The 13363-nt window shown below is 36.5% G+C and overlaps 1 protein-coding gene across 2 annotated transcripts in view; it reads left to right on the forward strand.

Annotated features, from left to right (window-relative positions):
• Positions 1-13363, forward strand: part of lrp1ab (low density lipoprotein receptor-related protein 1Ab) — a 141928-nt gene that overhangs the window by 70728 nt on the left and 57837 nt on the right. For both annotated transcript variants that reach the window (XM_067371536.1, XM_067371537.1), the window contains exons 4-6: positions 3010-3129; positions 3261-3389; positions 3495-3749. In XM_067371536.1, coding sequence (XP_067227637.1) covers positions 3010-3129; positions 3261-3389; positions 3495-3749 — 504 coding nt within the window. The remainder of the gene's footprint in view (positions 1-3009; positions 3130-3260; positions 3390-3494; positions 3750-13363) is intronic.

The following is a 13363-nucleotide window of genomic DNA, read 5'->3' on the forward strand; positions in this document are numbered from 1 at the left end:
TCAAAGAAAAAAATGTTCAGAGGTGAATTAAAATAAGGCATTTTGGCTCATTTTAACGGTTGTTTTGTCTTGACTTAAAATATCTTGGGGCCCCTTGCTGAGGTCCCCTTTCTTGTAGGCCTGGCCCCCTGGTTGAGAAACACTGCTGTGTTCCATTATAGTTAAATGTCTATTGACCACTTTTGTGGCATACCTCAGAAATCGTTTCGACTTGTACCTCATTTCGGAAAATAAACAAAAGAAACTCAGTGTTGATAGAAATTGACTTACAATAGATGTCATGGGTGAACCGTTGCACATTGCTCCATAAATTTCCATTCTAAGTCTTTAACTGTCAATGCATTTTCAGTTTGTTTTCACAAACTCTGCTATTGAACTTGTTTTTAACCCACAGCATTCCTTTAATGATATGTCACGACTAGGTCCACGTGGAATCTACGCGTGCAGAAAGTCCTGCATCTTTCCACAGAATCTCTGCCAGTTTCACTTTGCATGTTCGTAAATATTCAACTTTTAAATTCCATAATGCTTTCAGCTTCTTAGAAGAGTGTAGTGCACCCATTTTACCATACTCAGATTCATTCTGCAGAATTCCAGAGATTTTCCCAAAAATCAATCCAGAAAATACAGAAAAAGTCTGCAGGATTCATCTCGACCCATTCCTGACTGACAGCTAGCAAGCGTTACGCCCTGAACGCCCTTGTCTCTGTTTGGAGTAGTTTGTGGGTGTGAGGTCAGTGTGTTTGAGCTGGGGTTGGATGGTGTGGGGGAATTGATTCGATACAGGCCGTAGTGTTTTGCCTGCACATCTTCCTCTCTACACATTCCACAATAGCCCCATTGTACCCCTCAGTACCACTGCCTTTTGTGTGATGAGGACTCTCATTGTCCCTGTGCGTACATTTGTGTGGTTGAGTCTCTGTCTCCTCCTCTCTGTCCTCTTTTTCTCCTACAGTGTTGCAATGCATTGTGGGCCGATTGGACTTGAACATTGTGGTCTCTCCAAATCATAACTGGCTGAATGCTTAATAATGGCAATCATGGCTTCTAGTTTTCCATCATTTATACACTATTGCTGAGATAAAATAATAATGATATATAATAATCATATAATAATGACTGTTTTGCGTTATTTAGCCTATCGTTCAAAACTTTGGGGTCAGAGATAATTTTTAAATAAAGAAATTCATGTTTTTATTTGGCCAGGATGCTTTAAATTGATAAAAGGTACTGTAAAGACATTTACGTTGTTACAAAAAAAATTTCTATGTATGAAAAAAAAAAGTCTGGTTTTCACAAAAATTTTACGCAGCACAACTGTTTTCAACATTGATAGTAGTAAGAATGTGACACTGTATTTTTGATTCAAATGCTCCTGTGCGTTGATCATTTTAGTCAATCACAGACATATCCGATGAGCGCATGAACACAATAGCCAATCAGAAGTGTTTGCGAATCCACTCAACAGCACTCAAAGCGTCACCTTTTTAAAATTTCAGTACTTTTGACAACTCTATTTGTGTCATGATGCATTTACCAAGACTGTTCAGACTGCAGTTACACCAATATTTAGCTCTGCCGTCTTGTGATCAGATCAACCGAGACGGATGTGTCGGGTATAAAAATCCTGAAGTTCCTTCAGTAAATATTACCATTGTGATTGTGTACTTCCTTGAACCGTTCCCACATTAACATATCAAACAAAATCACTGTTTTGATGGATGTGGCTTTCTCAGACCTGTGTGTATCCGGTGGGCATGTGGAGACTTGTTTTTTTGTCTGAGTGAAGCCGCAGTTCACACAGAGTTTGGTGGACAGTGATACAGTGTTTGGCAGCACAGCAATACCCACAGTATAAAACCAAGCGCACTCATCTGTGTCCACCCAAACCTTTTAATCATATGCTCTGTGTGTATGTGTTTTTGGTTGGTTGAGCAGTGAAGCCCCTGTTGCGCTTTCATATTGTTCCAAGATGTCCTAAAGTCTTCTCTATAAGAGCATTAAAAGCTTTTCACTGTACACCGCACACATGGAAATCCCATACAATTTCTCTGATATCTCTAAGATAAGTGCGCACATACATAAGAGAGACACTTGTAACAGACTAAGGCCGATCTTAGGTAGATTTAGGTGGTTGATTAGCTGGACAAACAGCTTGTTGGCACAGGGGTTGACTCGTTTGTGGCTGGTAGGCCACCTTGGCTAAGCTGATGAAGGTCTGGTTTATCTGTGTTCTAGAAAAACAGCTAGATGACCTGCTTTTGAGCTAACATGACCTGGTTTTGTTGAAGTAAGGTGGCACATATTTAAGTATATATTGTTCTTTTTGTTATTTATTGTTATATTTGTTCACCTATAGAGATGATTAAATGTCATTGTTCCCTGTTTTCATTTAATATTATACTATTATGTAATTATTTTCATTTATTTAATTTTTACATTACATTACCCCGGTTTCATACACGAGGCGCTAGTCCCAGACTAAAATGCATGTTTGGGCTGTTTTAACTGAAAGCAACGTGCACTGACATATCTTAAAATATGTCAGAGCCATTTTTTTTATCTCAAGATGCATACCAGTAATGTTTTTTTCATTTTATTTTATTTTATCTTGTTTTTTGGTTTGGTTTGGTTTGGTTTGGTTTGATTTGTTTTTGTGTTTTGTTTTGTGTTTTTTGTTTTGTTTTTGTTTTGTTTTGTTTTTTATTTTGTTTATTTTATTTTATTTTTTATTTTATTGTTGTAGTGCTTTGGTTTTTTAGAAAAGCGCAATATAAATAAAATGATTATTATTATTATTATTATTATATAATATAATAATAATATAATAATAATAATAATAATAATAATAATAATAATAATAATAATAATAAAATTTTAGCTATCGTCTAGTACTAGTTGCTTTAATCTCTTGTTTAATATTTCATTTATTTTTTCATTATATCCAGTGTGGTTCTCAATGGATGATTCTCTGCTGACAGTCTGTTCTCACTATCTCTTGTGCTATAGAGTTCGCTCATAACTGCACCATCATGGGCTGCAAATACAACTGTTCGGTGACACTGTCGGGTCCAAAGTGCTACTGCGGGAATGGCTATGAGGTGGGAGAAGATGGAAAGACATGCAAAGGTGAGCTTTGAATCCCGCACCTTTACTTAATGGCAATATCTTTTGTGATTTTTATAATATTTTGATGACTGTAGAAGTATTAAACATGGAGCATGTGACTTTTTCCAACGATATGGCTTTCTCTGCATCAGACTTTAACGAGTGTGCAGTGTACGGGACTTGCAGTCAGACATGCACAAACACAGATGGCTCCTACACCTGCAGCTGTGTGGAGGGCTACTTGCCTCAACCAGACAACCGCTCTTGCAAGGCCAAGAATGGTAGGAAGTGAACACACAATATTTGCTGATCCTTTGTGCAGATTGTCTTGCTCTCTGTGTGGTCATATTCATTCTCCCCACCATGTTTTCTCATCTCTGTTTAAGAACCTGTAGATCGGCATCCGTACCTCCTCATAGCCAACTCTCAGAACATCCAAGCCACCTCCCTGAGTGGAGCTAACCCCATCTCCATCAACACTAAGCAGACCACCGCTATGGACTTCATCTACGCCCAGGAGACCGTGTGCTGGATCCACATGGGTGACTCTCCCGCTGCTACTCAACTCAAGTGTGCCAAGTTCCCCAATGCCAAGAGCTTCACAGAGGAGAAGACCATCAACATCTCCCTCAGCCTGCACCGTCAGTACCATGTTCTCAATTATGTGTTTTATGTCAGGTGTCTGTTTGGGCAAGATAATCCAAAAAAAACAAAACATACTGAACAAATTTACTTCGTGGTTTACAAGAAATAAATTTAATGAGCTTCCGTACTTGTTTTGTAACTGTAATTACAGATTTGTGCTGCCAAAGGAATAGTTTATCTGTAAATTAAAGTTCATGAATGTTCTGGTATAATTTATTAACCCTTATTTTGTTTCAAACCTGAATGACTTGTATTACTGTTCAAAAGTTTGGGATGTGTAAGATTTCAAAATATTTTCACAATAAGTCTCTTGTACTCACCAAGGCTGCATTTATTTGATCAAAGATAAAAGCATTAATATTAAAATTATTGCACAGGTAAAATAGAAAATGGTAAATAGAAAGTTCAAAAGAACAAATAATTTTATTGCATCCTTGCTTATATATATATATATTATAAAAATTACTGACCTCAAACTTTTGAATGATAGTGTACTGAACAAAGGAGAAATTTTGAATAATTTACTGGTTGATCTTGTCCATCCAATTACAATAAATAGAAACTGAAGCTTTCAAAATACCAAAATAATTTAAAAGATCCATGAACGTATCACAAATGTGGTCCAGATGACTCGCTGTGTACCAAGTGTTTGTATAAGGAACAGACTAAGCTGGAGAAATTAATGATTAATGAATGAATCATTCGTACCGGTTTTGTTACGTGGATTAAGTGATTCATTGAAAAGATCTGACACAAAAGAACATTTTGTTTGTGAATCGGACATTGCTACTTCTCTCATGAACTGTAATGAACTCTAAAGGCCCCGATATACTCGTGGCCTTTAGAGTTATTTTTCGTTCCTCGCTTAGGGGTATAAAATGTTTGAAATGTGTGACCAGTGATATACTGTTAGCGAACATCCTGATGTCACCCACACTGCTGAGAGCAGCGTTTAGATGAATTTTTTAAAGGGTTATTTCACCCAAAAAGGAAAATTCTGTCATTTATTACTCACCCTCATGCCGTTCCACACCCGTAAGACCTTTGTTAATCTTTGGAACACAAATTAAGATATTTTAGTTGAAATCCGATGGTTCAGTCAGGCCTGCATAGGGAGCAATGACATTTCCTCTCTCAAGATCCATTAATGTACTAAAAACATGTTTAAATCAGTTCATGTGAGTACAGTGCTTCAATATTAATATTATAAAGCGACGATAATATTTTTGGTGTGGCAAAAAACAAAATAACTTATATAGTGATGGCTGATTTCAAAACACTGCTTCAGGAAGATTTGGAGCACAAATGAATCAGTGTGTCGAATCTGCTGTTCGGAGCGCCAAAGTCACATGATTTCAGCCATTGGCAGTTTGACATGCGATCTGAATCATGATTCGACACACTGATTCATTTGTGCTCCGAATCTTCCTGAAGCAGTGTTTTGAAATCGGCCATCACTAAATAGGTCGTTATTTTGTTTTTTTGGCGCATTAAAAATATTTGAATCACTTTATAATATTAATATTGAACCACTGTACTCACATGAACTGATTTAAACTTGTTTTTAGTACCTTTATGGATCTTGAGGGAGGAAATGGCATTGCTCCCTATGGAGGCCTCACTGAACCATCGGATTTCAACTAAAATATCTTAATTTGTGTTCTGAAGATTAACGAAGGTGAGTAATAAATGACAGGGTGAACTAACCCTTTAATGTGTCCTGCACGCTTTCCTTTCAATAGCAATATAAACGTAACAAAAATGACAGCGGTGAGAAAACAGCAGTTAAGAAAGCATCTGATCATAGCAATATGGATATGTTTGCACCAGCTCTGGAATTCAGTACCCCAGTAAAGTCACGTCATGTTTATTTATATAACACATTATACAATAGATCGTTTTAAAGCAAGCAGTTTTACAGTATTAAACATAAAGAACAGTGTCAGTGTCTCTTTCAATTAGAATTACAACTTCAATTTCTACTATAAAGCGACTCTTCAGTGTATTTATGTTTTTACTTGCGGATTTCTTACCTCGATCAACTGAACAGAAGAAGATTGCCATGTCAGAGAAGGTGGAGTTTTAGAGCCACACCTTGCTATTACATTATCTTCATGTACCAATGGTAGTTTGATGGTGTTTACCATCCAGAGCAAACTTGTCTGGAAGGTTTGCTTTGGCAAACTGTTTTGAACTCCCGAAACGAACACAACACACCCTTGTTTGTGAAGCAGTCTGGCGTAAACTAACTAAATTTAAAAAGTGAAATCATAATCAATCACCCCTTTAAAATTATGTCGCACCAGTTCGCTCTTTGATTTCACTTGAAGTATATTGGGCCCTTAGGGAGAGAGCTAGGGATGGATGTCTTGTTTTCAGTTATATTTAAATTTGACTTAAATGTCATTAAAAATATATTTTAAATTGTCTTAAAATGTAACATTTATCAGTTACAATTTACATTTTTTTCTGTTCCTTACACAAAAGGATGCTATTATGGTGCCATTTTGTTATTTTGGACCTAATTCTCATTCACTAACTTTAAGAATGGCTAGAGTATTCTTCAGAAATTGAACTTTGATGTTCCACTGAAAAAGGTTTTGGAACAACATGAAGGTGAATTAATAATAATCTTTTTGAGGTGAACTATTCCTTTAGGGTGTGTTTGCCACACTTGGCACGTTTGGTTTGATTAAAACAAACTGGTTGCTCTGTTAGTGCGGTTCATTTGAATAAGTGTGAACGCTGCCATCCGAACCCTGGTGTGTTTTGACACCTCTGACTCTGAAATACCATAAAATGTTTGCATTATGAATATACATCAAAATAGCAATTTTTTGTTTTTTATCTTTACATTCAGTGTTAAAAATGACTGTGTGAGCGCCAAGCGAACAAGGTCTAATGGCTTATTTCCACCTAGTGGTACAGTACAGTATGATTTGGGACAGCAAACCCTGATCTGGCTTGCGTTTCCACCGCCAACAGTACCCTTACTTGATTAGGTGAATGCCGGAAAGTAGCAATCGATGTCATTCTTGTGCAAAGAAGAAAGCGATACAGTAAACAACAATAGAGTACATACAGCAGATCTTGTTCTTGCTTCTCGGCATGTACAATGGTACTTTGCTGCACGTCGACATTGTGTTAAAAACGGTATTGAATTTCAACTATATATTTAAAAAATGGCACCTCATTTTCATTCTGCTTGTAGCATGCGTAAATGACGATTATCTGTCTACCAATCAAAATTCTGCAGTTAGTCTAGCTCCACCCTTTAGGTACCGGACTACTGGGCGAAGTACCCCAATAGAAGGGTCCCAAAAAAGTGGTACTATACGGTTCATTTTTTTTGGTACCATTCACAACTTCTGACAGTCAAAAGGACTGTGTGTGTCAGTATTCATTACTTTTGATAGAGCTTGCATAGTCTATGATTAGCCCTAATGTTTGTCTGGGAAACATATAATTAGTTTTGTGGTGACATACCGACAGTGTCATGTTTGTTCTGGATTGTATAACGCAATAACTGATTTAGGATGTCAAGGATATACTATTTACTGCCCAAACCATTGCAGCAATTGCTACAATCACCTTTCATAACATATAAAATCAACCATTACATCACCTGGACATTCCTGCCCTGTAGGGAGTTTCTGCTTTATTAGGTCTATGTCTTATTTGCCACCTGGTCTGGTTTTGTTCCTACTGTAGCTGTGTTCAGGCAAGATTAAACAACCTGCAGGTTTTCTAGTTTAGAATGTGAAAAAATATTTCTCTTATGTTTCCTTGCAATTGCTTAAATGAGTTCAACCACAAAGTGCGTCATGAACACAAGTGTTGGGAAAAATAGGGCAGCGATGTACTATGCTTCTCCAAATAATTTCCTTGTGACTGAATTGCATGCTGACATTGAACTAAATAACGCTGGCTTGCATTTTGCTGCGTGGCATGTCATCAGCACCCAGATACACTAATAACTTATTCATGTAGGCATGCATGCAAATATATACATGGGTATGTAATGCATTACATGACCATGTAATTGTTTTAAATCAACATCAAGATTTTTGGTAAAAATATATTTATGTATAAAAATGTGATTGTGAAGTTTCAGCTCAAAATACTCCACAGATCATTTATTATAGCTTGTCAAATTTGCACCTGTTGGTATAAGCAAAAACACACTGTTTTTGTGTGTCACTTTAAATGCAAATGAGCTGCTGCTCCCAGCCCCCTTTCCAGAAGAGGGCGGAGCTTTAACAGCTTGCACTTTGGTTGGTCAACAACAACAAAGCTGGAGAAAGAAGATTTTTAGTAAAAATATTTTTATGTATAAAAACAATTATATGTTTTTATAATATACACCGATGAGCCAAAACATTGACCACCTGCCTAATATGCTGTTGGGTCCTCCGCCTGCTGCCAAAACAGCACTGACCCTCTGAGGCATGGACTCTACAAGATCCCTGAAGGTGTCCTGTGGTATCTGCCACTAGGACCAGATATTTCAAGTCCTGTAGGCTGCAAGGTGGAGCCACCATGGATCGATCTTGTTGGTCCAGCACATCCCACAGATACTCAATTGGATTGAGATCTGGGGAATTTGGAGGCCAAGGCAACACCTTGAGCTCTTCATCATGTTCCTCATACTATTCCTGAACAATGTGTGCAGAGTGGCAGGGTGCTATATCCTGCCGAAAGAGGCCTCTTCTACCAGAGAACACCATTGTCATGAAGTGGTGTACCTGGTGTGCAGCAATGTTTATGTACAGTAAGTGGCACGTGTCAAATTGACATCAATGTGAATGGCTGAACCCTCAGCAGATCATTGGCCAAGTATCAAATTCCTCCACCGGCTTGTCGTTGCCCCACAGTGAATTCTGCCATCACTTCCCCAGCTAAATGGTGCACATGTACACGGCCGTCCATGTGATGTTAAAGAAAATGGGACTCGTTGGACTAGGCAACCTTCTTTCTCTGCTCCAAGGTCCAGTTCCGACACCGAAGGTAGACAAGTGTCATGAATAGGCACTCTAATTGGTCTGCAGTTACACAGCCCCAAATGCAGCAGAGTGCGATGCACTATATGTTGTCCCACCATAAAAATGTAGTTTGACTTATTCCACAGTATTACGAGAAATGATTGTTTGCTTACCATCTAACTGTAATGGAGGCCAGCTAGTAGTCACTGTGCGAGTAAACATCGCTCCTCTGGTCTCAAGAGATGCTTTAGTGACTGACACTAGAGGTTGCAGCCTTTAGCCTCCTTGTTAGAGCGTCCGACTCGCACGCCGGAGACCCAGGTTCGAGGCCCCACAGAGCGGGGTGAGTAGGACCTGGGTAGCAGGGTTACATAACCTACCCAGTCCTGAATATGTAAGGAAATGATCAATGATATTCACTTCACCTGTAACTGGTCATGTTTTGGCTCATCAGTGTGTTTTTTTTTTTGTTTTTTTTGTTTTTTGGAAGGAAAAATATTTTAATAGTCTCCATATTTACACAACAACGATATGCTTAAAACGGAGAAGTTTTTCCTTGTGAGTTTTCTGTTTAAAGTCAGACGACACCATTGTCAAAACGATCACCATTCATACGAATCCGTGAAAATGGCTAAAAACGCTGTATTCTGTTGTCAGGCATTAGATGGCGATGAAACGCTATAGACTTAACATGTAATACGCATGTGCATGACTTCATCGTTTTCACATATTCACGTTTTTGTTGTTTACACGGAGACCGTTTTCAAACCTTGTACTTTGAAGCCTGTTTTCAAAAGTTTGTGTTTCAGGCACCCAAACGCCGTTGTCGTGTAAATGAAAGGTTTTACATTTTTAGTTAAAACGGTGTTATGTAAACAGCCCCTAAAACATTCTAGGAGAAGTTACCTTTAAATTCATCCTGCATTTCATCCGTCCATGCAGATGGATGTCTTTAGATGTGGTCACATTTCTTTCTTTAATGTTTTTTATTTTTATTTTGAGCATCCCACCATCACCATTGTTTTCAATGTTTTTAAAGACTTAAGAAGTGTATCAAGTTACACAATCTGAAGTCATGTTCTTTGCTTCAAACACCGTTTAATGGACTGTAACATAATGGAACAGAAACTAAATGTCTCGCTCATTGAAATCAGGTAAACCTGAAACCAGCAAATTATTCAAGGCTTCCTTAAGATAAATCGACTAGTCATTCATGCCCCCCCAAAAAGCAGATTGAATGCTTTTTTTTTTCTTTTCTTTTTTTTTAATAAAAGAAGCAAAATGTTTTTATAAAAGCTCTTGATATATATTATCACTCTGCAGGACAACTTCCTAGTAGGATTTCATGTCACATATCACAGAACTTTTTTCCATTAATGGTATAACCTTTCAACAATGACCCAAATGATTCACAGGATACTAAATACTGTGCTGATGTGCATGTTGGTGATAAGTGTTGGACTTTTCCTGTGATCGATGTCTCGAAAGCCAGCTCAGACTAAATATTGGCTGCTGTCTGATGAAGATGCTGCCAAGTGTGGTTGTGTGTTCCAGCACAGAGGGATAATGGGTGCAGAGACACAGAGGTCTGAGATGCAACACTTTCTTCTCTTTGTGTGTGTGTGTGTGTGTGTGATGATGAAGTGCCAGGGAAAAACGCTCACCAGCACACCAAGGAAGCAGTTTCTCAGTAAGGGTGTGCAGGGTGGGACGGCGAGTTAGCGCACAGTAGTTTATTGTTGTTTGAAATAATCACACCCTGTTTACTCTTTAGGACTAATGTAGCTCACAGTTTCACATAACCCTAAGTATAAAACTGTGGCATGTAAGTTCATTTGCAGAGTGCTTTTTGCGTGATTTAAGTATCTTCCCATGTAGAACATTTCAGCTTGCCCACTTATGAGGTGTAAATAATAATAATATTAATAATAATTATAGCAACTTATATGAATAAAATAATTATTTAATAATTTGAACAATAATGAGTCAAAATAATATTAATTTGTCAGATAATTAATTATTATTATTATCAACAGCGAAACCTCATAAGATAGCTGCCTATGTAGACAGAAAGGCAGGTTTTAGAACAGAGCTTCAGTGTCTCAGAGTAGTCTTAGAGGAAGTCTGGACCCTGTGCATTGCTGTCCCTCTGGTTTCAGAGCTATCTGAATGCTAGACAGACAAGAGGAAACAGTGAGTCACAATCTCTTTCTGTAGCATTTCTGACTTTGATTCACAGAACTGTGGTACACACCCTCATGTTGTATCAAGCCAATATGCGTTTTTTCTCCTTCTGATTAATAAAAAAATAATTAATATAAAATATTAAATAAATAAAAATGATAATTAATTAATAATAAGAAATATTAACCATTAGCCAAATTCTTAATATTAATATTGCTGTTTAATAATTATAATTATAATAATGTATGTATATAGACATAAATTATTATTATTTATGTATATTTTTAGATTTATTTACTTTACATTTAATTAATATTTACTTACATATAAGTTGATATAATAAAGCAACTTAACATGCAGTCGAACCAATTTATTAATAATAAAATATGTAATAAAATATGACAAGATCTCAGAGTTAAACTGTCAGAAAAAAATAATCTTAATTATGTCAGAAAACACTTAAGCAAAACATGGTCAGGTCAAAGTGTCTGAATAATTTTTGGTTCCAAATTTCTATCAATTTTACTGTAGTCCACTGTATTAAGAATTTTGGGGTATAATATGTCACAGTTTACTTTATTTTGCTATCCTCACTTACATAAATGAACTATTGTATCCTTCACCCACTAGTAGAAATATATCAAAAATATCAAAAACGTCTGAATAATTTTTGGTTTGACTATGCAAATGAATATTAAATACATAAAGGTGAAAGTAAAAAATAGATAAATAATATATATAAATAATTATAATTAATAATTATAATTAAACAGCAATACTAATATTAAGAATTTGTCTAATGGAACTGGATAATTAAGATCTGCTCTCTTAATAATTTGACTGGTTATTATTATTATTTTATTTTATATATATATATATATATAACATTTGTGTATATATATATATAACATTTGTGTATATATATATAACATTTGTGTATTTAATATTTCTTCACATGTTAAGTTGCTGTGTTATATCAACTTATATGTAAGTAAATATTAATTAAATGTAAAGTAATTAAATCTAAAAATACTATTTTATTATTTATGTATATATTTTTAGATTTATTTACATTTCATGATTTACTTGCATATAATACTTGCATATAAGTTGATATAATACAGCAACTTAAAATGTGAATAAATATTAAATATTATAATAATAATATTATTACGTCTACACATTCATGGTTTAGTACTAATGTCATAATAATGAACAAATTCTGTAAAATGTCTTTTCCTCACAAAAAGCAATCATAAAAACTCCAGAAATTGGATGCCGAACAGTGATCATTAGCATACAGAAGTCTTAAAAGTACAATGGCAAAAGCATTGTTCAAAAGACTATGCAATATGGCCCCAATAAACAGACATAAACTCTCAGAATGCTTTGTCACTGTCCTTTGACATTGATCCCTGATATCCTTAAAGAGAGCAGATCTCTTCTGTTCTGCTTCATTGTAGGTTTAGTGAAGTGCGCACCTACGCCACCAATTATATAGCTTCCCGGGCCTTTTACAAAACAAGCCACCAAACTTCCTCAAAGAGGTCATAAATCAGAGCAACCTTGTTCAATTACGCTGTGTCCAGAGGCCCTACGCCACCAGGGCTGAGATAATTATATGTTATCAAACTTCTGATCTCCCTCTAACTGAACCTATAAATCAACAGCCTCTGCTCTTCAATGTGTATAGGACAACTGTTATTACAGCCACATCCCTAATGACTCCGTGTGGCCATTTTGCAGGAAAGGCAGGAGAAATGGAAGGACAGTGGATGGATGAGTCTTTTTATTGAGCACATATGCAGCAGATAGTCCTGTGATGCAGAAAGTTTATTTGATGCTGGGGGGAACCGTACTGTAATGGCCACCCTGCATTGACTTGTATAACCCAGTTTTACACAGGGGTAGTGATTTATAACTGTTGCATGCTGGGCAGATGAGCACTCCAGATGTGCCCCGTGACTGCTCTCCCCCGTAAAAAGCCTGAAAACAGACCAGGACGCACACGCAAACTCATCTTCAGTGTGTTTGGAGGGGTGGTGGGCGAGTGGGCGTCCCCACTGCAGCTGATGAACCTGGATTGTGCAAATCGGTTCTCTCTTAGTCATGCTTGAGGATGTTATTGGTTCAAGACGTCCTTGCCACTGGTTGTGTAATAGCTGTCCAACAGTTTTAAGAATGGCCCACATCTCGTCCAGATGAATCTGAGCTCTAAAGAGCTCTAAAAATTACAGGAATGAATGACTTTTTCTTTTTTTTTCCTTTTTTGTAAATGCCGTTTTAAATTGTAATAATATTTCACAATATTACTGCTTTTACTTTTTTTTACATTTTTGTTTAAGTAAATGCAGCTTTGGTGAGCATAACAGACTTTTTTCAAAAACATTACTTTTCCAAACCTTTTAAATGGTAGTGTATATATAAACTATTCAGTTTGTATA

Source organism: Chanodichthys erythropterus, chromosome 20, assembly GCF_024489055.1.
Source record: "Chanodichthys erythropterus isolate Z2021 chromosome 20, ASM2448905v1, whole genome shotgun sequence".
NCBI lineage: Eukaryota > Metazoa > Chordata > Actinopteri > Cypriniformes > Xenocyprididae > Chanodichthys > Chanodichthys erythropterus.